The following is a 25,804-nucleotide window of genomic DNA, read 5'->3' as shown; positions in this document are numbered from 1 at the left end:
GTCATGTGCTGATGTTAGCATGTTCATGTGCTGATGATAGCGTTCATGTGCGATGTTAGCATGTTCATGTGCTGATGTTAGCATGTTCATGTGCGATGTTAGCATGTTCATGTGCTGATGTTAAGCATGTTCATGTGTCGATGATAGCATGTTCATGTGCTGATGTTAGCATGTTCATGTGCTGATGTTAGCATGTTCATGTGCTGATGTTAGCATGTTCATGTGCTGATGTTAGCATGTTCAGTGCTGATGTTAGCTGTTCATGTGCTGATGTTAGCATGTTCATGTGCTGATGTTAGCATGTTATGTGCTGATGTTAGCATGTTCATGTGCTGATGTTAGCATGTTCATGTGTCGATGATAGCATGTTCATGTGCTGATGTTAGCATGTTCATGTGCTGATGTTAGCATGTTCATGTGTGATGTTAGCATGTTCATGTGTCGATGATAGCATGTTCATGTGCTGATGTTAGCATGTTCATGTGCTGATGTTAGCATGTTCATGTGCTGATGTTAGCATGTTCATGTGATGTTAGCTGTTCATGTGTCGATGATAGCATGTTCATGTGCTGATGTAGCATGTTCATGTGCTGATGTTAGCATGTTCATGTGCTGATGTTAGCATGTTCATGTGCTGATGTTAGCATGTTCATGTGCTGATGTTAGCATGTTCATGTGCTGATGTTAGCATGTTCATGTGCTGATGTTAGCATGTTCATGTGCTGATGTTAGCATGTTCATGTGTCGATGATAGCATGTTCATGTGCTGATGTTAGCATGTTCATGTGCTGATGTTAGCATGTTCATGTGTCGATGATAGCATGTTCATGTGCTGATGTTAGCATGTTCATGTGCTGATGTTAGCATGTTCATGTGCTGATGTTAGCATGTTCATGTGCTGATGTTAGCATGTTCATGTGCCGATGTTAGCATGTTCATGTGCTGATGTTAGCATGTTCATGTGCTGATGTTAGCATGTTCATGTGCCGATGATAGCATGTTCATGTGCTGATGTTAGCATGTTCATGTGCCGATGATAGCATGTTCATGTTGCTGATTTAGCATGTTCATGTGCCATGATAGCATGTTCATGTGCTGATGTTAGCATGTTCATGTGCTGATGTAGAGCATGTTCATGTGCCTGATGTTAGCATGTTCATGTGCCGATGTTAGCATGTTCATGTGCTGATGTAGCATGTTCATGTGCCGATGTTAGCATGTTCATGTGCTGATGTTAGCAGTTCATGTGCTGATGTTAGCATGTTCATGTGCCGATGTTAGCATGTTCATGTGCCGATGTTAGCATGTTCATGTGCGATGATAGCATGTTCATGTGCTGATGTTAGCATGTTTCATGTGCCGATGTTAGCAGTTCATGTGCTGATGTTAGCATGTTCATGTGGTTAATAGTATGTTCATGTGCTGATGTTAGCATGTTCATGTGCCGATGTTAGCATGTTCATGTGTGCTGATGTTAGCATGTTCATGTGCTGATGTTAGCATGTTCATGTGCCGATGATAGCATGTTCATGTGCTGATGTTAGCATGTTCACTGTGATGTTAGCATGTTCATGTGCCGATAATAGCATGTTCATGTGCTGATGTTAGCATGTTCATGTGCTGATGTTAGCATGTTCATGTGCTGATGTTAGCATGTTCATGTGCTGATGTTAGCATGTTCATGTGCTGATGTTAGCATGTTCATGTGTCGATGATAGCATGTTCATGTGCTGATGTTAGCATGTTCATGTGCTGATGTTAGCATGTTCATGTGCTGATGATAGCATGTTCATGTGCTGATGTTAGCATGTTCATGTGTGATGTTAGCATGTTCATGTGCTGATGTTAGCATGTTCATGTGCTGATGTTAGCATGTTCATGTGTCGATGATAGCATGTTCATGGTGCTGATGTTAGCATGTTCATGTGCTGATGTTAGCATGTTCATGTGCTGATGTTAGCATGTTCATGTGCTGATGATAGCATGTTCATGTGCTGATGTTAGCATGTTCATGTGCTGATGTTAGCATGTTCATGTGCTGATGTTAGCATGTTCATGTGTCGATGATAGCATGTTCATGTGCTGATGTTAGCATGTTCATGTGCTGATGATAGCATGTTCATGTGCTGATGTTAGCATGTTCATGTGTCGATGATAGCATGTTCATGTGCTGATGATAGCATGTTCATGTGCTGATGTTAGCATGTTCATGTGCTGATGATAGCATGTTCATGTGCTGATGTTAGCATGTTCATGTGCTGATGTTAGCATGTTCATGTGCTGATGTTAGCATGTTCATGTGCTGATGTTAGCATGTTCATGTGTCGATGATAGCATGTTCATGTGCTGATGTTAGCATGTTCATGTGCTGATGTTAGCATGTTCATGTGCTGATGATAGCATGTTCATGTGTCGATGATAGCATGTTCATGTGCTGATGTTAGCATGTTCATGTGCTGATGTTAGCATGTTCATGTGCTGATGATAGCATGTTCATGTGCTGATGTTAGCATGTTCATGTGCTGATGTTAGCATGTTCATGTGCTGATGTTAGCATGTTCATGTGCTGATGTTAGCATGTTCATGTCGATGATTAGCATGTTCATGTGCTGATGTTAGCATGTTCATGTGCTGATGTTAGCATGTTCATGTGCTGATGTTAGCATGTTCATGTGCTGATGTAGCATGTTCATGTGCTGATGTTAGCATGTTCATGTGCTGATGTTAGCAGTTCATGTGCTGATGTTAGCATGTTCATGTGTCGATGATAGCATGTCATGTGCTGATGTTAGCATGTTCATGTGCTGATGATAGCATGTTCATGTGCTGATGTTAGCATGTTCAGTGTCGATGATAGCATGTTCATGTGCTGATGATAGCATGTTCATGTGTGCTGATGTTGATGTTAGCATGTTCATGTGCTGATGATAGCATGTTCATGTGCTGATGTTAGCATGTTCATGTGTGATGATAGCATGTTCATGTGCTGATGTTAGCATGTTCATGTGCTGATGTTAGCATGTTCATGTGCTGATGTTAGCATGTTCATGTGCTGATGATAGCATGTCATGTGCTGATGTTAGCATGTTCATGTGCTGATGTTAGCATGTTCATGTGCTGATGTTAGCATGTTCATGTGCTGATGTTAGCATGTTCATGTGCTGATGATAGCATGTTCATGTGCTGATGTTAGCATGCATGTGCTGATGTTAGCATGTCATGTGTCGATGATAGCATGTTTCATGTGCTGATGTTAGCATGTTCATGTGCTGAGTTAGCATGTTCATGTGCTGATGTTAGCATGTTCATGTGCTGATGTTAGCATGTTCATGTGCTGATGTTAGCATGTTCTATGTGCTGATGTTAGCATGTTCATGTGCCGATGTTAGCATGTCAGTGTGTTGATGTTAGCATGTTCATGTGCTGATGTTAGCATGTTCATGTGTCGATGATAGCATGTTCATGTGCTGATGTTAGCATGTTCATCTGGTGCTGAGGTTAGCATGTTCATGTGCTGATGTTAGCATGTTCATGTGCTGATGTTAGCATGTTTATGTGCTGATGTTAGCATGTTCATGTGCTGATGTTAGCATGTTCATGTGCTGATGTTAGCATGTTCATGTGCTGATGTTAGCATGTTCATGTGCTGATGTTAGCATGTTCATGTGTCGATGATAGCAGTTGTTCATGTGCTGATGTTAGCATGTTCATGTGCTGATGTTAAGCATGTTCATGTGCTCATGTTAGCATGTTCATGTGTCGATGATAGCATGTTCATGTGCTGATGTTAGCATGTTCATGTGCTGATGTTAGCATGTTCATGTGCTGATGTTAGCATGTTCATGTGCTGATGTTAGCATGTTCATGTGTCGATGATAGCATGTTCATGTGCTGATGTTAGCATGTTCATGTGCTGATGTTAGCATGTTCATGTGCTGATGTTAGCATGTTCATGTGCTGATGTTAGCATGTTCATGTGCTGATGTTAGCATGTTCATGTGCTGATGTTAGCATGTTCATGTGTCGATGTTAGCATGTTCATGTGCTGATGTTAGCATGTTCATGTGCTGATGTTAGCATGTTCATGTGCTGATGTTAGCATGTTCATGTGCTGATGTTAGCATGTTCATGTGCTGATGTTAGCATGTTCATGTGCTGATGTTAGCATTGTCATTGCTGATGTTAGCATGTTCATGTGTCGATGATAGCATGTTCATGTGCTGATGTAGGCATGTTCATGTGCTGATGTAGCATGTTCATGTGTCGATGATAGCATGTTCATGTGCTGATGTTAGCATGTTCTGTGCTGATGTTAGCATGTTCATGTGCTGATGTTAGCATGTTCATGTGCTGATGTTAGCATGTTCATGTGCCGATGTTAGCATGTTCATGTGCTGATGTTAGCATGTTCATGTGCTGATGTTAGCATGTTCATGTGTGCCGATGATAGCATGTTCATGTGCTGATGTAGCATGTTCATGTGCTGATGTTAGCATGTTCATGTGCCGATGTTAGCATGTCATGTGCCGGTAATAGTATGTGTCATGTGCTGATGTTAGCATGTTCATGTGCTGATGTTAGCATGTTCATGTGTCGATGATAGCATGTTCATGTGCTGATGTTAGCATGTTCATGTGCTGATGTTAGCATTGTTCATGTGCTGATGTTAGCATGTTTCATGTGTCGATGATAGCATGTTCATGTGCTGATGTTAGCATGTTCATGTGCTGATGTTAGCATGTTCATGTGCCGATGTAGCATGTTCATGTGTCAGGTAATAGTATGTTCATGTGCTGATGTTAGCATGTTCATGTGCGATGTTAGCATGTTCATGTGCTGATGTTAGCATGTTCATGTGCTGATGTTAGCATGTTCATGTGCCGATGATAGCACATGTTCATGTGCTGATGTTAGCATGTTCATGTGCTGATGTTAGCATGTATTTTTTTGTTGATTTTTAGTAGTTCATGTGCCGATAATAGATGTTCATGTGCTGATGTTAGCATGTTCATGTGCTGATGTTAGCATGTTCATGTGCTGATGTTAGCATGTTCATGTGCTGATGTTAGCATGTTCATGTGCCGATGTTAGCATGTTCATGTGCTGATGTTAGCATGTTCATGTGCTGATGATAGCATGTTCATGTGCCGATAATAGTATGTTCATGTGCTGAGTTAGCATGTTCATGTGCTGATGTTAGCATGTTCATGTGCCGATGTTAGCATGTTCATGTGCCGATGATAGCATGTTCATGTCGTAATAGTAGTTCATGTGCCGATAATAGTATGTTCATGTGCCGATGTTAGCAGGTCATGTGCTGATGTTAGCATGTTCATGTGCTGATGTTAGCATGTTCATGTGTGCTGATGTTAGCATGTTCATGTGCTGATGTTAGCATGTTCATGTGCTGATGTTAGCATGTTCATGTGCTGATGTTAGCATGTTCATGTGCCGATGATAGCATGTTCATGTGCCGATAATAGTATGTTCATGTGCTGATTAGCATGTTCATGTGCTGATGTTAGCATGTTCATGTGCTGATGTTAGCATGTTCATGTGCTGATGTAGCATGTTCATGTGCTGATGTTAGCATGTTCATGTGCCGATGATAGCATGTTCATGTGCCGATAATAGTATGTTCATGTGCCGATGTTAGCATGTTCATGTGCTGATGTTAGCATGTTCATGTGCTGATGTTAGCATGTTCATGTGCTGATGTTAGCATGTTCATGTGCTGATGTTAGCATGTTCATGTGCTGATGTTAGCATGTCATGTGCTGATGTGTTAGCATGTTCATGTGCTGATGTTAGCATGTTCATGTGCTGATGTTAGCATGTTCATGTGCGATGATAGCATGTTCATGTGCTGATGTTAGCAGTTCATGTGCTGATGTTAGCATGTTCATGTGCTGATGATAGCATGTTCATGTGCCGATGATAGCATGTTCATGTGCTGATGTTAGCATGTTCATGTGCTGATGATAGCATGTTCATGTGCCGATAATAGTATGTTCATGTGCTGATGTTAGCATGTTCATGTGCTGATGTTAGCATGTTCATGTGCCGATGTTAGCATGTTCATGTGCCGATGATAGCATGTTCATGTGCCGATAATAGTATGTTCATGTGCCGATAATAGTATGTTCATGTGCCGATGTTAGCATGTTCATGTGCTGATGTTAGCATGTTCATGTGCTGATGTTAGCATGTTCATGTGCTGATGTTAGCATGTTCATGTGCTGATGTTAGCATGTTCATGTGCTGATGTTAGCATGTTCATGTGCTGATGTTAGCATGTTCATGTGCCGATGATAGCATGTTCATGTGCCGATAATAGTATGTTCATGTGCTGATGTTAGCATGTTCATGTGCTGATGTTAGCATGTTCATGTGCTGATGTTAGCATGTTCATGTGCTGATGTTAGCATGTTCATGTGCTGATGTTAGCATGTTCATGTGCCGATGATAGCATGTTCATGTGCCGATAATAGTATGTTCATGTGCCGATGTTAGCATGTTCATGTGCTGATGTTAGCATGTTCATGTGCTGATGTTAGCATGTTCATGTGCTGATGTTAGCATGTTCATGTGCTGATGTTAGCATGTTCATGTGCTGATGTTAGCATGTTCATGTGCTGATGTTAGCATGTTCATGTGCTGATGTTAGCATGTTCATGTGCTGATGTTAGCATGTTCATGTGCCGATGATAGCATGTTCATGTGCTGATGTTAGCATGTTCATGTGCTGATGTTAGCATGTTCATGTGCTGATGATAGCATGTTCATGTGCCGATGATAGCATGTTCATGTGCTGATGTTAGCATGTTCATGTGCTGATGTTAGCATGTTCATGTGCCGGTAATAGTATGTTCAGGTGTCGGTAATAGTATGTTCATATGCCGGTAATAGCATGTTCATGTGCCAATAATAGTATGTTCATGTGCTGGTAATAATATGTTCATCTGCCGGCAATAGCATGTTCATCTGCCGGTAATAGCATGTTCATCTGCCGGTAATAGCATGTTCATCTGCCGGCAATAGCATGTTCATCTGCCGATAATAGCATTATCATCTGCCGATAATAGCATTTCATCTGCCGATAATAGCATGTTCATCTGCCGATAATAGCATGTTCATCTGCCGATAATAGCATGTTCATCTGCCGATAATAGTATGTTCATCTGCCAATAATAGTATGTTCGTGTGCTGATAATAGTATGTTCATGTACTGATTATTTCAGTCTGATATATCGCTATAGTCAGAGAATCAGAGATTGAAGCAACAGAGTTTTTTTCCCCCCCTCTCACAACCTCTAAATTCTTTGAAGCACTCAGCCCTATATCAACAAGTTCCAACAACAAAGAATTACCAATTAAGTTTTGAACTTACCTGAAATGGATGTCGACAGAAGACACGCTCACCTGCCAGGGGAGGCTGCTCTGTGTCACGTATGAGAACATCAATGAGAGCAATGTCTGCGGAATAGCGAAACATCAGTTTTAAGCAACAGCCATGGTACATCAGTGACTTATATATTTCTTTATTGCCCACAAGGGGCTAAACACAGAGGGGACAAACAAGGACAGACAAAGGGATTAAGTCGATTACATCGACCCCAGTGCATAACTGGTACTTAATTTATCGACCCCGAAAGGATGAAAGGCAAAGTCGACCTCGGCGGAATTTGAACTCAGAACGTAGCGACAGACGAAATACGGCTAAGCATTTCGCCTGGCATGCTAACGTTTCTGCCAGCTCGCCGTCTTATATATATATGTGTGTGTGTGTGTGTGTATTACATCGACTGCAGTGCGTAACTGGTACTTAATTTATTGACCCCAAAAGGATGAAAGGCAAAGCCAATCTCAGCAGAATTTGAACTCAGAACGTAAAGACGGATGAAATACCGATAAGCATTTTGCCCAGCGCACTAAAGTTTCTGCCAGCTCACTGCCTAATACTTCATTATTTCTAATACCTTTTTTGCTGTATTGCATACTCTTTTACTTGTTTCACATTAAATTATGATGGAGATGGAATTGTGACTGAATTGCCTTCAATCAAAGTGTGTGTGGATAGATTATATACAGATAGACACACACCTTTCGATAAACTCAATAATCATGGTCAGTTTATAATGCTATTTTATGAACCAGAATTACACAGAAACTCCATTGTTAGTTTTGTTTTTGGACTTGGTTTGCAAGATTTTTTATATGATTTTGTGTGTTGAAGCATATTCGGTTGTGTCTGGGGAGAGTCATTTTCCTTTTGTGCCTTATAATGTAACATACACACCAGTAAAATTCCCACTTTTTTCTCACTTTCATTTTCCTAAAATTTTCGTTGCGTCTTGCAAACCTTTTCAGTAGTCTTGATTCCATTGTTAGTGTTACCATTGGAAGATGTATGAATCAGTGATTGATTTATTAATCTTTAATAATGTTATACGTTTAGGATCTGAGCACATTGGAATGTTGGTGCTTATTAATTAATTTTGAGCAGTTTGATTAATTTCTAATGGGTTTGATTAATTAAAACAGGCAGACCCTCCTGGCACCTGTGCAGGTGGCACGTAAAAAGCACCAACTACACTCAAGGAGTGGTTGGCGTTAGGAAGGGCATCCAGCTGTAGAAACACTGCCAGATCTGACTGGCCTGGTGCAGCCTTCTGGCTCCCCAGACCCCAGTTGAACCGTCCAACCCATGCTAGCATGGAAAACGGACGTTAAATGATGATGATGATGATTATACGTCACAAAAATATAAATAACAAACACACACATATAAAAGAAAACAAGGCTACTAACCATCAGCACCATATAGTCTGTAGGCAGTTTTCTTTCCAGGGATACCAATTTTATCAGGTTCTTCGCTCAGTTTTATCCGAGGAATATCATTAATTTGTACCAACTAAACAAGGAAAGACAAAATATTTTTACAAAAAACCCCAATTCAAATACAATGTTACAAACTACCATGTATTTTTAAAGGATCATACTTGGTCTTCCTAAGAATAGTCCTTTCTATGGTAGGCACAAGGGCTAAAATTTAGGGGAGGGGGATAGTTGATTACATTGACCCCAGTACTTAACTGGTACTTATTTCATTGACCCTGAAAGGATGAAAGGCGAAGTCGATCTCGGCAGAATTTGAACTCAGAAAGCAAAGACAGACGAAATAGCTATTTCTTTACTGCCCACAAGGGGCTAAACACAGAGGGGACAAACAAGGACAGACAAATGGATTAAGTCGATTATATCGACCCCAGTGCGTAACTGGCACTTAATTTATCAACCCCGAAAGGATGAAAGGCAAAGTCGACCTCGGCAGAATTTGAACTCAGAACGTAACGGCAGACAAAATACGGCTATGCATTTCGCCTGGCATGCTAACGTTTCTGCCAGTTCGCCACCTTAAAAGTAAAGTCGACCTCGGTGGAATTTGAATTCAGCTCATAAGGACAGATGAAATACCGCTAAGCATTTGGCCCAACATGCTAACTATTCTGCCAACACAAAATAATGAAAGCACTTAGTCTTCCTTTGACTTCTTCACCAAAGTATCAGGCGCATGAAACCTGCTTCACGCCGGACACACATGGCCTCAGTGACACAAAAGACATTGAAGAAATCTTTCAATACTCTTTACTCTCTGTTACTCTTTTACTTGTTTCAGTTATGTGATTGTGGCCATGCTGGTGCACCGCCTTCAGTTGAGCAAATTGACCCCAGGACTTATTCTTTGTAAGCCTAGTACTTATTCTATTGGTCTCTTTTGCCAAACCGCTACCTTCTGGGTTCAGTCTCACAGCACGGCACCTTGGGCAAGTATCTTCTGCTATAGCCCCGGGCCGACCAATGCCTTGTGAGTGGATTTGGTAGACGGAAACTGAAAGAAGCCCGTCGTACATATGTATGTGTATGTTTATGTTTGTGTGTCTGTCGCCCCAACATCGCGTGACAACCGATGCTGGTGTGTTTACGTCCCCGTAACTTAGTGGTTCAGCAAAAGGGACCAATAGAATAAGTACTAGGCTTACATAGAATAAGTCCTGGGATCGATTTGTACGACTAAAGGCGGTGCTCCAGCATGGCAACAGTCAAATGACTGAAACAATTAAAAGAGTAAAGTGTAAAGGGTACATGTACTGTAATTGGATGGCACAGCCATTTTGGCATCCTATATTTAGTGTCACAGACTCATTACTGGCTTATCTGACATCAAACAGTTTAATGTGTTTCTCATTCTCTCCCTCCTCCTCTCTGTTTATGTGTGACAACGCATTATTTGTTGCGAGTAGGAGGAAGAGGGGATCGTCTATGCCAACTATGTATTTTGTTGCACTGGAGAGAGAGAGAGAGAGAGAGAGAGATAGAGAGAGAGAGAGATAGAGAGAGAGAGAGATAGAGAGAGAGAGAGATAGAGAGAGAGAGAGATAGACTGACAGAGACAGTGCAACAAAATACTGTCACCAAAACATGTTGGCAGCCCAGTCAGCCATACAAAGTCGTTATTGTTCAAACAGCTTTGCTTAACCCTTTCATTACCAACCCGGCTGAAACCGGCTCTAGTTTTGAGTACAAATGTCTTGTTTTCATAAGTTCTGAATTAAAATCTTCCACCAAACCTTAGTCCCAATTTATGTTCCTAACACTAGCTGAATGATACTCTCTCTTTACTCTTTTACTTGTTTCAGTCAGTTGACTGCGGCCATGCTGGAGCACCGCCCTTAGTCGAGCAACTCGACCCCGGGACTTATTCTTTGTAAGCCCAGTACTTACTCTATCGGTCTCTTTTGCCGAACCACTAAGTGACAGAGACATAAACACACCAGCATCGGTTGTCAAGCAATGCGAGTGACAAACACAGACGCACAAACATACATGCACACATATATATATATATATATACATATATACGACGGGCTTCTTTCAGTTTCCGTCTACCAAATCCACTCACAAGGCTTTGGTCGGCCCGAGGCTACAGTAGAAGACAGTTGCCCAAGATGCCATGCAGTGGGACTGAACCCGGAACCATGTGGTTGGTAGGCAAGCTACTTACCACACAGCCACTCCTGCGCCTATAACTAAGTTATTTTACTAAATTCTTTGTTATATTTAAAGTAATTGAAAGAAACACAGAGCATCTCAAAATAAATACAGTAATGAAAGGGTTAATAGTCTCATTCCATCTGAACACACACAGGCACACACCATACAAACACTTGTAGTTATAAACCAAAGCAAGCAGAGTGACAAAGTGACTTACCTTAAAGACACAACCAAGTGCTGGCTGTTTCTGGCATGTCACTAAGTGTGTACCAATTCCATAACAGTTGATCTGATGATGCTACAAGTAAAAACAGAGAAATCCAAACTTTGAAAAATTCTGCATCAAAAAACAAACAAAGAAATATTGGGGTTGTTATATATCAATTCATTCGTTTTTTTTTCTTTTCTTTTTTGTTTTTCTATTAAGCATTCCATAATTGTGTTTGAAAAGAGATGGAATTTATTCAAATTTCTAAAGTTTTAGAGAACTACAAAAAAAAAAAAAAAAAATGTAAACACTACAATAAAAAAAAAATTTTTTTTCATCTTATTTCAAATAACATTGGAAACAATTAATGTGAACGAAAAAAATAATTAAAAATAAGAAATTTCACTGAGGTAAATATATTTCTTCTGAGAGATTTCCTAATTTCAGATTTACATATTTGGTCTGACAATTATCCTAGTCAACATGATGTAAAACAGTAACAGAAATTCCATAATTTCATAATTTTTAAATTACATAATTCAAGATGAACAAAGCTGCCTGTTAAGATTACAAAACTGTTTTGATTAGTAGCAAGCTGCTCAATATCAGAGTTAATTACTATATAATTATCTTTATAATTACTACATAATTATCAACACAGCGAAGCAAAAGATTCAGTGTCTTTGTTTAAAACATGTTGATATGTTAGCCTAAGTTATTGCCCTTTATTTCGAAAATGATAATGAAACCGGTAAGTATAAACTTCACCCTCAAGCTGTCTGATAGGCCCTTATGGGCTTAAATTCACGGCAAGACTAAATTTCTTTGGAGAGAAGTTTGCTTATTTTTGTTTAATAGAAATAAAAAGTATATATACAAAAATCTCACAAAGCTAGTGTGATGAAGAGAAGATAGTGAGAAATACCTGTATGTGTGTATATGTATATATCACGTGACCGACCAGACCATCAGATGTTGTTACACATCGCTGGTCACAATGCGTTCGCATTGTTTTAGCCTTCGAATGACGCCACCAGCTGGCTAAGCAAGTAGACCAACAGAAGAAAGAGAGTGAGAGAAAGTTGTGGCAAAAGAGTACAGCAGGGATCACCACCCCCTGCCGCACAACACCCGGTCTGAGAATCGAAACCGCGATCCTCCGACTGCGAGTCCGCTGCCCTAACCATTGGGCCATTGCACCTCCACATAAATATATATATATATATATATATATATATATATATAGGGGATAAAATTAGAAGAAAAATAAGCGAAAATGCACATTAGAAATCAAAAAAAGTAAAGGCTTTTTATGAAGAATAACAATAGATATATACAATTAGAAGAACTGAGGTAGAAATAAAAGTAATAAAAGGCATTATTATGAATAATGACTTATTCCTCTTAATCCTACCTCAGTTCATCTAATTGTATATATCTATTGTTATTCTTCATAAAAAGCCTTTATTTTTTGGATTTCCAATTTGCATTTTCGTTTATTTTTCTTCTTACTTTCCCTTTACATTTCTAAATGTAGCTTCTATTTTCTTTTTGTATCTTCTATTTCTATTATATATATATTTCTCTCCTTGATTTTTCTGTGTCCCTTTCTGTAGAAGAGCATAGGCTCGAAACGTAAAAGACTTTTTTCTATTCCTGAGCATTATACTAATACATCTGTTTGTTTTGTACACCACCTGTCTTCATCTTTTGTTTTTTTCATAAACTCTCCTATATATATATATATATATATATATATATATATATATATATTGGGCATGGCTGTGTGGTTAGGGAGCTTGCTTCCTAGCTACATGGTATCGGGTTCAGTCCCACTGCGTGGCTCTTTGGGTAGGTGTCTTCCACTATAGCCTCGAGCCGACTGGAGCTTTGTGATTGAATTCGGTAGGTGGAAGTTACTGCCGTGTGTGTATGTGTACGTATAGCTGCTCAGTGCCTCTCCAAAAAAAAAAAATATATATATATATATATATATATATATATATATATATATATATATATATATATAATATAGCAATTATATCTTGTCAATCCATGTTGCTAATAGTTTCAAAGGTATTCAGAATGGCTCAGTATCTATTGTCATTCATTTGCTCATTTCTACTACCTGTGCCTAAAAAGAACAGGTGGTAGGTGTTGATGTTGATGTCTGACAATAACTACTCAACTAGTTTCAGTATCTTTGAAACAATAGATAACTGACAGGATTCTACATTAGTATATATTTATTTATATATCAGCTCTATATTCATTAGATTGAGTACTTCTTACTGTGATATATGAAACTTGCTTGATCACTATATATTTTCCCATGGATATGAAAAATGATACCAATTATCATTACTCTTCTCATGAGCTTTCTATAATTTCTACTGCTTCATTCATAATGCATAAAAAAAAATAATTAAAAAACATCAATAGAATAATCAAACATTGCATGAAAAATGCTAAAGTCACAGGTGCCATGGAAACGGATTTTCTTCACAAGACAGGATATTGTTAGGAAAACTGGAGAGAATTCAAAAGCAAATTAATTTCAAAACAAAGTCCTGTGGATTAAAATACATATTTTTGTTACCAAAAGAGGTTGAGAAATATGTATCACTGAAACAGGAAAACAGCAGTCAAAATATTAAGTAATATAACGTGTTGTGATACAGAATAAAAACTACCATCCGTAAGGGCAAATTGCATTTGAAAGAGAAATACAAAATAATAAAAGAAAAAAAAAAGCATGAACTCAATATAAAAAAAGGAGGTGGTAGTGGTGACGATAGTTGCGATTATGGTGATGGCACAAAATCATGAAAACAAAAAGAGGCAAAACGTAACACTTTTATGGTCTTGTAGAGAGATTAATTTGGAAGAATTGACAACGGCCTAAGAAAACACTGCCTCAGCAAAGGAATATATATATATATATATATATATATTTAAATCTATTTCTTATATTCTTTTCTACTCTAGACACAAGGCCCAAAAATTTTAGGGGAGGGGACCAGTCGATTGGATCAACCCAGTACACAACTGGTACTTAATTTATCGACTGTGAAAGGAAGAAAGGCAAAGTTTACCTCGGCGGAAATCTCTTATGTTGTCACAAGACTGATACCATTGCCAACAACTACACAATAACAAAAGAGACAATTTCTAACACGGGTTCATTATGATAATAGTACTTTATTCTAGTGACCCTGGAGATGTGAAAGGCATTGTTGACCTTGGTGAGGTATGAACTCAGAATGTAAAGATTTGAATGAAGTACTGCAAGAAATTTTGTCTAAAGTTCAAACAATTCCTCCAATTCATAACAATAATAATAATAATAATAATAATTCTTTCTACTATTGGCAAAGGGCCTGAAATTTTAGGGGAGGGGGTTAGTCGATTACATTGACCTCAGTGTTCAGTTGGTACTTATTTTAATGACCCTGGAAGGATGAAAAGCAAAATCAACCTCGGCAGAATTTGAACCCAGAACATAAAGATGGATAAAATGCCACTAAGCATTCTGCCCTGTGTGCTAATGATTCTGCCAGCTCACTCCAATAATAATAATAATAATGACGATGATAATAATAATAATGAATAAAACAAAAATAAAGAAAGAACAACATAAGGATTAAAATTTGCTGATAAATATTTAAAAAACAACAAAAAAACAAGATATTTGTGTGGAGTTAGTTAGTAGAAGGTTAATTAGAAGCCGACCCATTAAAAAAATAAGACGGAAATTTAAAAAAAAAAATTAAAAATTAGAAAAGAAGAAAAAAATCCAAAACCAGCTCAAAGAAGGAATTTTTTTTTAAAAAACACAATATAGACAAACAGATTAAAAAAAAACAACTAATAGTAATAATAATAATAAAATGTACTAGGCTAAAGAAGAAGAAGAAAAAAAAAAAGGAGAGAAGAGAAAAAGAGGAGGAGTAGATTTGAAATTTTCTTCTTACTGGTTGATCTAACGTATTATCAACTGAATTATCATCTGTATTTGACTGCAAGAAAAAAAATAACATTTTTGATGGGGAAAAGAAAAAATGCCGAAATCAATGGCAGAAGATTTAAAATTTTTTTTGTTTTTTGTTACTGTTTTTAATATCCTCGTTTTATTTCATTTTATTTTTGTTTTTTTATTTCTTAACCAGAACTAAAGTACAAACGACTTAACGAAATCCGTACTAAATATTGGTCTCCAATTTTAACACAAGGTCAAAGGTCAGTAATTTCGAAGGGTGGGGCTAAGTCAATTACATCAACCCCCAGCATTCAACTGGTACTTCTATCTCCTTGTTTTATTTCTTAACCAGAACTAAAGTACAAACGACTTAACGAAATCCGTACTAAATATTGGTCTCCAATTTTAACACAAGGTCAAAGGTCAGTAATTTCGAAGGGTGGGGCTAAGTCAATTACATCAACCCCCAGCATTCAACTGGTACTTCTATCTCCTTGTTTTATTTCTTAACCAGAACTAAAGTAGAAACGACTTAACGAAATCCGTACTAAATATTGGTCTCCAATTTTAACACAAGGTCAAAGGTCAGTAATTTCGAAGGGTGGGGCTAAGTCAATTACATCAACCCCCAGCATTCAACTGGTACTTCTATCTCCTTGTTTTATTTCTTAACCAGAACTAAAGTAGAAACGACTTAACGGAATCCGTACTAAATATTGGTCTCCAATTTTAACACAAGGTCAAAGGTCAGTAATTTCGAAGGGAGGGGCTACGTCGATTACATCAACCCCCAGCGTCCAACTGGTACTTATATCTCCTTGTTTTATTTCATTTTATTTTTTATTTTATTTCTTAACCAGAACTAAAGTAGAAACGACGTAACGAAATCCATACTAAATATTGGTCTCCAATTTTAACACAAGGTCAAAGGTCAGTAATTTCGAAGGGAGGGGCTATGTCGATTACATCAACCCCCAGCATTCAACTGGTACTTATATCGTCGACCCTGAAATAATAAAAGGCGAGGTCAGCCTCAGTGGAATTTGAACTCAAACGGTAAACACAGACAAAATGGTGCCAAGCTTCCAAGCTTTTACTCGTTGTTCGAACGATTCTGCCAGTTTGCCACATTAAAAGTTGCACTAATTAATTGGATTAATTAAGTGCTTTGATTTGTTGTTGGCTGTGTGGTTAGGAAGCTTGCTTTCCAATCCTATGATTTCAGGTTCAGTTTCCACTTGGACAAGTAGTGTCTACTGCTACAACCAGGCTAACCAAAGAACAAGAGAGTAGATCTGGTAGACAAAAACACACATGCCTTTTGCTTTTGTGTGTGTGTGTATGTGTGTTTTTGTTCCCCCACCCCACCAGCATCACTTGACAACCGATGTTGGGATGTTTACATCCCCGTAACTTAGCGGTTCAGAAAAAAAGACCGATAGAATAAGTACCAGACCTACAAAGAATAAGTCCTGGGGTCGACTTGTTTGACTAAAAAGGTGGTGCTCCAGCATGGCTGCAGTCAAACGACAGAAACAAAAGAAAAAAGATTGTGTGTGTGTGTGTGTGTGTGTATATATACATATATATACATATATATATATATATATATATATTATATAAAAGGGCTTAGTAAAATAAATTACTTTGCCGCATACTGAACTCGTTAGAAATAGCAGCTAAAAGAACTATTTCTAACACTTAAAGAAAACCTCTCTCATATAGTGCTTGCTCAATTCAACCCAAGAAAGTATGAGGGTAGAGACATTAAAAAATCAAATGCAAAGGTTATTTGAGTACGTACGTTTCAAGATTAGCCAAATTCGACCCTTCTCTCATCAGCTCAGAATGCCCTTGTTTGAGTTTGAAAACACTGAAAATGGGAGCATACCCTTTCGGCTTGTTATCGTTTCTGAAGATCTGTTCCCAACTAACAGTGCTAGCTAACTCAAAAATGCAAGAGAAAAATTTCTGTTCTCCCCTTTCCACCAGCGTGGGCTAAAATCAGCAAACACTATCTTTTTTTCGGTAAAATCCAAGACAAATAAGTAGAGAGAGATGAATTATAATTTCAACAATTGAGGGTAAAATTAATTAATTAATTAATTTGAATTTGCCTTAAATGGTCCCTTTGCATACTGAATACTTGGTGAAATTGATTAATTAATTAATTAATTTTACCCTCAATTGTTGAAATTATAATTCATCTCTCTCTACTTATTTGTCTTGGATTTTACGGAAAAAAAGATAGTGTTTGCTGATTTTAGCCCACGCTGGTGGAAAGGGGAGAACAGAAATTTTTCTCTTGCATTTTTGAGTTAGCTAGCACTGTTAGTTGGGAACAGATCTTCAGAAACGATAACAAGCCGAAGGGTATGCTCCCATTTTCAGTGTTTTCAAACTCAAACAAGGGCATTCTGAGCTGATGAGAGAAGGGTCGAATTTGGCTAATCTTGAAACGTACGTACTCAAATAACCTTTGCATTTGATTTTTTAATGTCTCTACCCTCATACTTTCTTGGGTTGAATTGAGCAAGCACTATATGAGAGAGGTTTTCTTTAAGTGTTAGAATAGTTCTTTTAGCTGCTATTTCTAACGAGTTCAGTATGCGGCAAAGTAATTTATTTTACTAAGCCCTTTTATATAATGTAATAATTTGAATTTGCCTTAAATGGTCCCTTTGCATACTGAATACTTGGTGAAATTGATTAATTAATTAATTAATTTTACCCTCAATTGTTGAAATTATAATTCATCTCTCTCTACTTATTTGTCTTGGATTTTACCGAAAAAAAGATAGTGTTTGCTGATTTTAGCCCACGCTGGTGGAAAGGGGAGAACAGAAATTTTTCTCTTGCATTTTTGAGTTAGCTAGCACTGTTAGTTGGGAACAGATCTTCAGAAACGATAACAAGCCGAAAGGGTATGCTCCCATTTTCAGTGTTTTCAAACTCAAACAAGGGCATTCTGAGCTGATGAGAGAAGGGTCGAATTTGGCTAATCTTGAAACGTACGTACTCAAATAACCTTTGCATTTGATTTTTTAATGTCTCTACCCTCATACTTTCTTGGGTTGAATTGAGCAAGCACTATATGAGAGAGGTTTTCTTTAAGTGTTAGAAATAGTTCTTTTAGCTGCTATTTCTAACGAGTTCAGTATGCGGCAAAGTAATTTATTTTACTAAGCCCTTTTATATAATGTAATAATTTGAATTTGCCTTAAATGGTCCCTTTGCATACTGAATACTTGGTGAAATTGATTAATTAATTAATTAATTTTACCCTCAATTGTTGAAATTATAATTCATCTCTCTCTACTTATTTGTCTTGGATTTTACCGAAAAAAAATAGTGTTTGCTGATTTTAGCCCACGCTGGTGGAAAGGGGAGAACAGAAATTTTTCTCTTGCATTTTTGAGTTAGCTAGCACTGTTAGTTGGGAACAGATCTTCAGAAACGATAACAAGCCGAAAGGGTATGCTCCCATTTTCAGTGTTTTCAAACTCAAACAAGGGCATTCTGAGCTGATGAGAGAAGGGTCGAATTTGGCTAATCTTGAAACGTACGTACTCAAATAACCTTTGCATTGATTTTTTAATGTCTCTACCCTCATACTTTCTTGGGTTGAATTGAGCAAGCACTATATGAGAGAGGTTTTCTTTAAGTGTTAGAAATAGTTCTTTTAGCTGCTATTTCTAACGAGTTCAGTATGCGGCAAAGTAATTTATTTTACTAAGCCCTTTTATATAATGTAATAATTTGAATTTGCCTTAAATGGTCCCTTTGCATACTGAATACTTGGTGAAATTGATTAATTAATTAATTAATTTTACCCTCAATTGTTGAAATTATATATATATATATATATATATATATATATACATACATATATATATATATATATACATATATATACATATATATATATATATTAGGTTGGCAAGAAAGTAATTTCGGTTTTTAGTGTGAAATAAAAGTAATTTTTTTTTCATACAAAGAATGAGATTTAATCAATTATATATTTTCCATTTTGTCCGATGGCATTTTGCCATCTTTCTGGCAACTTCATGATTCTGTGCTCATAGAGTTTCTGGTTCTTATCAGCCAAAAACTGAAGCAAGTGTGATTTCAGGTCGTCATCATCATTATTGAAAGTTTTACCATTCAAAGAATTTTGCAAACTTTGAAATAAATGGTAATCTGATGCCGTAAAGTCAGGGCTATATGGTGGATGTGACACCACTTCCCAACCAAGCTCCAATAATTTTTCACGAGTTAGCAAAGATGTGTGCGGTCTAGCGTTGTCATGGTGGAGCATGATTCCTTTACGATTTGCCAATTCTGGTCGTTTTTCTTTGATCGCTTCCTCCAGTTTCATTAGTTATTGACAGTAAACATCTGAATTGATCATTTGGTTCCTTGGAAGCAGCTCAAAATATACAAGCCCTTTGTAATCCCATCAAATGCAATTCAGCTTTCAGTGTGGTTTGTGCTGGTTCATTATGCTTAGACCATGGTCATTTTTGATTGATATTATTGTAGACAATCCATCTTTCATTCCCAGTGATGATTCATTTAAAAAAAAAGGTTGATTTCATTGCGTCTGAGATGCATATCAGAAATATTGATTTGTTGTGTTAAGTTAATCTCTTTCAATTTATTTGAAACCCAAATATTGAGCTCCTTAACAAGTCCAAGGCATTTTAAGTGATTTTCAATAGTTGTGTATGATACATTTCACCTCTCTGCAATCTCTCGCTCAGTTATATGACAATCAGATTCAATTATGGCGTTGATTCAGTCAGCATCAACTTCAGTGGGTCGACCAGAATATTGGTCATCATTGAGTGAAAAATCTCCAGAACAGATTTTTAAAAACAATTTCTGACATGTGCATTCTGTTAAGCAATCAACACCATTAACTTCACACATCTCTTTGTGAGCCTCAGCAGCTTTCTTGCCTTTACGGAAATAAAAAAGCAAAATATGGTGAAAATGTTCATTTTTGCACCCCATGTTAAAACTGACACTGAACTAACAGCTGTAAACAAAATTACACGCAATTTGCTTCTAAAGCAAGCTAAAAGTAATGGTTATCAATGTCAAAAAGAAAAAGTCATAACATTGACAAATGTCATTCAAAAAAATCATAACTATCTATTTGCGAAAAACGAAATTACAATCTTGCCAATCCAATATATATATATATATATATATATATATATATATATATATATATATATATATATATATATGAATTAGAGATAAAACCACTATTAGGTAACTCAAACAGTGATAGATATAAACCAATACATAAATAACAAATAATATAAATATAATTAATATAATATATATATTAGTGTCCGTTTTCCATGCTAGCATGGGTTGGACGGTTCTTCTGACTTCACAGACCCCAGTAGAACCGTCCAACCCATGCTAGCATGGAAAATGGACGTTAAACGATGATGATGATGATGATATAAAATAAAATTTTTTTTTTCAAAAAGTATAAAAAGAATGATAAATATAATAAAAAATAAGTATTATAATAATAAGTATTATAATAATAAGTAATATAAGTATCAAATATATGGGTATTTACTTATTATTATTATATTTATCATTATTTTAATACTTTTTGAAAAAAAATATTAATTTTATATATATATTATATTAATTATATTTATATTATTTGTTATTTACGTATTGGTTTATGTCTATCACTGTTTGTTTAGCCCCTTGTGGGTAGTAAAGAAATAGGTATTTCGTCTGCCGTTACGTTCTGAGTTCAAATTCCGCCGAGGTCGACTTTGCCTTTCATCCTTTCAGGATCGATAAACTAAGTACCAGTTGTGCACTGGGGTCGATGTAATCGACTTAATCCCTTTGTCTGTCCTCGTTTGTCCCCTCTATGTTTAGCCCCTTGTGGGTAGTAAAGAAATAGGTATTTCGTCTGCTGTTACGTTCTGAGTTCAAATTCCGCCGAGGTCGACTTTGCCTTTCATCCTTTCGGGATCGATAAATTAAGTACCAGTTGTGCACTGGGGGTCGATGTAATCGACTTAATCCCTTTGTCTGTCCTTGTTTGTCCCCCTCGATGTTTAGCCCCTTGTGGGTAATAAGGAAATAGGAAGCCTGATGCTGAAAGAAGATTACGATGATGGTGGTATTTTCTAAATTGGCACAAACTTACAAATACTAGGGGTTGGAGTGTGGTGGGGGTGCAGGAGTCGTCAATCTAATCGATTCAGAAACTAACAATTTTACAAACTCCGGGCGAGCAAAAGACAAAGTTAGGCACAGGAGTGGCTGTGTGGTAAGTAGCTTGCTAACCAACCACATGGTTCCGGGTTCAGTCCCACTGCGTGGCATCTTGGGCAAGTGTCTTCTGCTATAGCCCCGGGCCGACCAATGCCTTGTGAGTGGATTTGGTAGACGGAAACTGAAAGAAGCCTGTCGTATATATGTATATATGTGTGTGTGTGTTTGTCCCCCTAGCATTGCTTGACAACCGATGCTGGTGTGTTTACGTCCCCGTCACTTAGCGGTTCGGCAAAAGAGACCGATAGAATAAGTACTGGGCTTACAAAGAATAAGTCCCCGTCAATTAGCGGTTCGGCAAAAGAGACCGATAGAATAAGTACTGGGCTTACAAAGAATAAGTCCCAGGGTTGATTTGCTCGACTAAAGGTGGTGCTACAGCATGGCCGCAGTCAAATGACTGAAACAAGTAAGTAAAGTAAAGTAAGTAAAGTATCGCTGGAGATTTGAACACAGAATGAAAATGGGATTAAGACATCAAGCCAAGTGAAATCATAATTGTGGAAGACAATTGTGTCACATAAATGGCACCCATGCCAGTGGCACGTAAAAGCATCCATTACACTTTTGGAGTGGTTGGCAGTAGGAAGGGCATCCAGCTGTAGAAACCATATCAAATCAGACTAGAGTCTGGTACAGCCTTCCAGCTTACCAGCCCTGGTCAAACCATCCAACCCACGCTAGCATGGACAACAGATGTTAAATCATGAAGATGATGAATTCTGCCATTGTAGAATGGGTTTGTTTCCATTTTACCATTTTTGTTGTTGTTAAATGCCTCTGGCTAAATTGGAGATTCTCAAACAGGAAAGCACTTAGATTTCGAATCTAATAAGAAAAAATTCAAACAGAGATGCAACTGGGAATGAATTCCAAACAGGGGAAGCATGTTCCCAGTACATTGTATAGTATCATCATCATCATAATGTCTACTTTTCAATGCTTGCAACCTCCACTTATTTCCAAGCAAGGGAATAATCTCCCAGTCTATTGTACAACAAACAACCTGGATATATTTTATACAAAGAACTACAAACACCATATAAATGAGCGCTTTTGTTTCCAAAGATTACAAGATACGTCAAGAAGTCTGAACATTCTTCTATGGTGCATTGTAAGAAAACAATGCCATCAACAAAGCATTTGTTTACAATCAACAACCACACGCAAAGTCTAGGATGATACAAACACTATCACATAATCACATATGTGTAAATCTGTGTTGTGTTTGTGTGTACGTGTGTGTGAATTGATTTGCTCACAGGCAAAAGCAGTCGTTAAATGAAACAGCAGTTTTATGTTAGGAAGAGTTCATAACATTTTGATTTGATTTTATTTTAATATCATTTGTATGCCTCTTTAATGGCCAAGGCTGAAAACCTTCTCCACAACAAACTTGACCGTTATATCAAACAACAGTTTTATAATCTACTGAGAGAAGGAACTATTCTTGTCTTGTTAGCAATTAAAACAAAAATTTATAATTTCCTAAACTGCTTTGATTTTCACTTTAAAAATGTAATGTGATAAAACTCACCAGGTGGCAGACAATTAAAAAAAACGGTAAGAATTGAAGAGTGACATGTATGTGGCCTAATGGTCAGTGTGTTGCACTCACAATTACAGGGTCATGGTTTCAATTTCTGGACTGGGCAGTGTGTTGTGTTCTTGGGCAAAACACTTCATTTCATATAACCCCAGTCCACTCAGCTGTAAATAGGTAACCTTGTGATGGACCGGCATCCTGATCAGGGGGGGGGGAGAACATTTTGACCTTGGTTACTTCTGTGTCATGGAAACTGGATAACTGGTCGTATGAGTCCTAGGACTTGAGACAGTGACATCCAGTGGTTGATGATGAGTCGAAAATTGAAGACACCCAAGTTTACAAAGAGAAATAAATCTGTTATCATCATCATCATCGTTTAACATCTGCTTTCCATGCTAGCATGGGTTGGACGATTTGACTGAGGACTGGCAAACCAGATGGCTGCAACAGGCTCCAATCTTGACCTGGTTTCTACAGCTGGATGCCCTTCCTAATGCCAACCACTCTAAGAGTGTAGTGAGTGCTTTTATGTGTCACCGGTACGAAGGCCAGTCAGGAGGTACTGGCAATGGCCACGCTCAAATGGTGCTTTTTATGTGCCACCTGCACAGGAGCCAGTCCAGCGGCACTGGCAACGACCTCACTCGAATGTTTTTTCACGTGCCACTAGGGCGACGCTGGTAATGATCACACTCAAATGGTGCTTCTTATGTGCCACCTGCACAGGAGCCAGTCCAGCGGCACTGGGAACGACCTCACTTGAATGTTTTTTCACGTGCCACTGGGGCGACACTGGCAACGATCACGCTCGAATGGTGCTTTTTATGTGCCACCTGCACAGGAGCCAGTCCAGCGGCACTCGCAACGACCTCACTCGAATGTTTTTTCACATGCCACTAGGGAGACACTGGCAACGATCACGCTCGAATGGTGCTTTTTACGTGCCACCAGCACAGAAGCCAGTCAGCTGCTCTGTCAACGATCATGCTCAGATGGTGCTCTTAGCGCTCCACTAGCACAGATGCCAGTCATTGTATTTGATTTTGATTTCACTTGCCTCAACAGGTCTTCACAAGCAGAGTTTAATGTCCAATGAAGGAAAGGTACACATAAGTGGGCTGGTTACACCCCTGGCATAGGCCACAAGGTTATGGTCTCACTTGGCTTGCCAGGTCTTCTAGGACTGAGAACTTCTGCTCTACATTATAAATCTGCCAGACAACTATAATATATTTATTGATGAAGTGCAGAGATTATAGAGGGTAGAGAGAGAATTTATAACGGGATATTTTCATATTTAGCTGATTAATACTTATAATTATAAGAAATATTGAATTTCTAAATCTCTCGTAGAGACATGTACGGTGGTGGGGCGATAGAATGGTTGTATACTGTCAATCTAACAAGAACGTGACAGTAGGGGGTACACCACCGCTGTGTAGCCCTAGGAAGCATCGAACGCCTCCTGATAGCTTTGACACATTTTTTCCCTGTGTCCTTATATACATATACGAAGGGGAGACAAACACCCCCGGCCGCCGGAACTGCATCTAGGGACACCGTGTTTCAGGATCGTTGTCTTGGCGGCCGGGGGTGTTTGTCTCCCCTTCGTATATGTATATAAGGACACAGGGAAAAAATGTGTCAAAGCTATCAGGAGGCGTTCGATGCTTCCTAGGGCTATACAGCGGTGGTGTACCCCCTACTGTCACGTTCTTGTTAGATTGACAGTATACAACCATTCACTTATAATTATGACTTTTATAAAACATTGTTTTTGTTTTTTAAACCGTCTTGGTATAACACCTTTGTAATACAGGTGTTTGTTGAGAGAAGAGAAAGAGAAAGAGATTAAAGAGACGTGAGAGAATATTCATGTTATGTTGTTAAAGTCATTTACCATTCTTTTATTTGTTTCGGTCATTTGACTGCGGCCATGCTGGAGCACAGAATTTTAGCCGAACAAATCTACCCCCAGGACTTATTCTTTGTAAGCCTAGTACTTATTCTATCGGTCTCTATTGCTGAACTGCTAAGTTACGGGGGACGTAAACACACCAGCATTGGTTGTCAAGTGATAGGGGTTGGGGGGGGGGAAACACAGATACACAAACACATACACACACACACACTCAACAGGCTTCTTTCAGTTTCCATCTCCCAAATCCACTCACAAGGCTATAGCAGAAGACACTTGCCTAAGAATCCAGAACCATGTGGTTGGTAAGCCAGCTACTTACCACACAGCAACTCCTGTGCCTATGTTTATCCTTTTGGTATATATTACCATTGCAATACGTTTACTAAGGATGGAGAGAAAAAGAAAGAGACAAAGAAGAGAGAGAGAGATTTGGAGAAATCTTCATATATGGCTCTCTCTCTCTCTCTTTTACTTGTTTCAGTCATTTGACTGCGGCCATGTTGGAGCACCGCCTTTTTTTTAGTCGAGCAAATCGACCCCGGGACTTATTCTTTGTAAGTTCAGTACTTATTCTATCGGTCCCTTTTGCCAAACTGCTAAGTGGCAGGGACGTAAACACACCAGCATCGGTTGTCAAGCAATGCTAGGGGGACAAACACAGACACACAAACACATACACATACATACATACATATATATTTCTTTACTACCCACAAGGGGCTAAACACAGAGGAGACAAACAAGGACAGACAAACGGATTAAGTCGATTAC

The 25,804-nt window shown here is 38.2% G+C and overlaps 1 protein-coding gene across 5 annotated transcripts in view; it reads right to left on the bottom strand.

Moving 5' to 3' along the window:
* Positions 1–25,804, bottom strand: part of LOC115223842 (nicotinate phosphoribosyltransferase) — a 97,921-nt gene that overhangs the window by 10,945 nt on the left and 61,172 nt on the right. For 4 of the 5 annotated variants that reach the window (XR_005003729.1, XM_036513059.1, XM_036513060.1 and 1 more), the window contains 4 exons: positions 15,238–15,282; positions 11,273–11,353; positions 8,812–8,914; positions 7,391–7,476 (listed from right to left, as the gene is read on the bottom strand). Coding sequence is in view for 4 of the 5 variants with exons in the window: in XM_036513059.1 (XP_036368952.1) it covers positions 7,391–7,476; positions 8,812–8,914; positions 11,273–11,353; positions 15,238–15,282 (315 nt within the window). In the remaining variant the exon portion in view is untranslated. The remainder of the gene's footprint in view (positions 1–7,390; positions 7,477–8,811; positions 8,915–11,272; positions 11,354–15,237; positions 15,283–25,804) is intronic. The other variant, XM_036513062.1, reaches the window with a different exon arrangement.

This window comes from Octopus sinensis, linkage group LG24 (genome assembly GCF_006345805.1).
Source record: "Octopus sinensis linkage group LG24, ASM634580v1, whole genome shotgun sequence".
In the NCBI taxonomy this organism is placed as follows: domain Eukaryota; kingdom Metazoa; phylum Mollusca; class Cephalopoda; order Octopoda; family Octopodidae; genus Octopus; species Octopus sinensis.
This window is presented reverse-complemented; position numbering and strand designations above follow the sequence as displayed.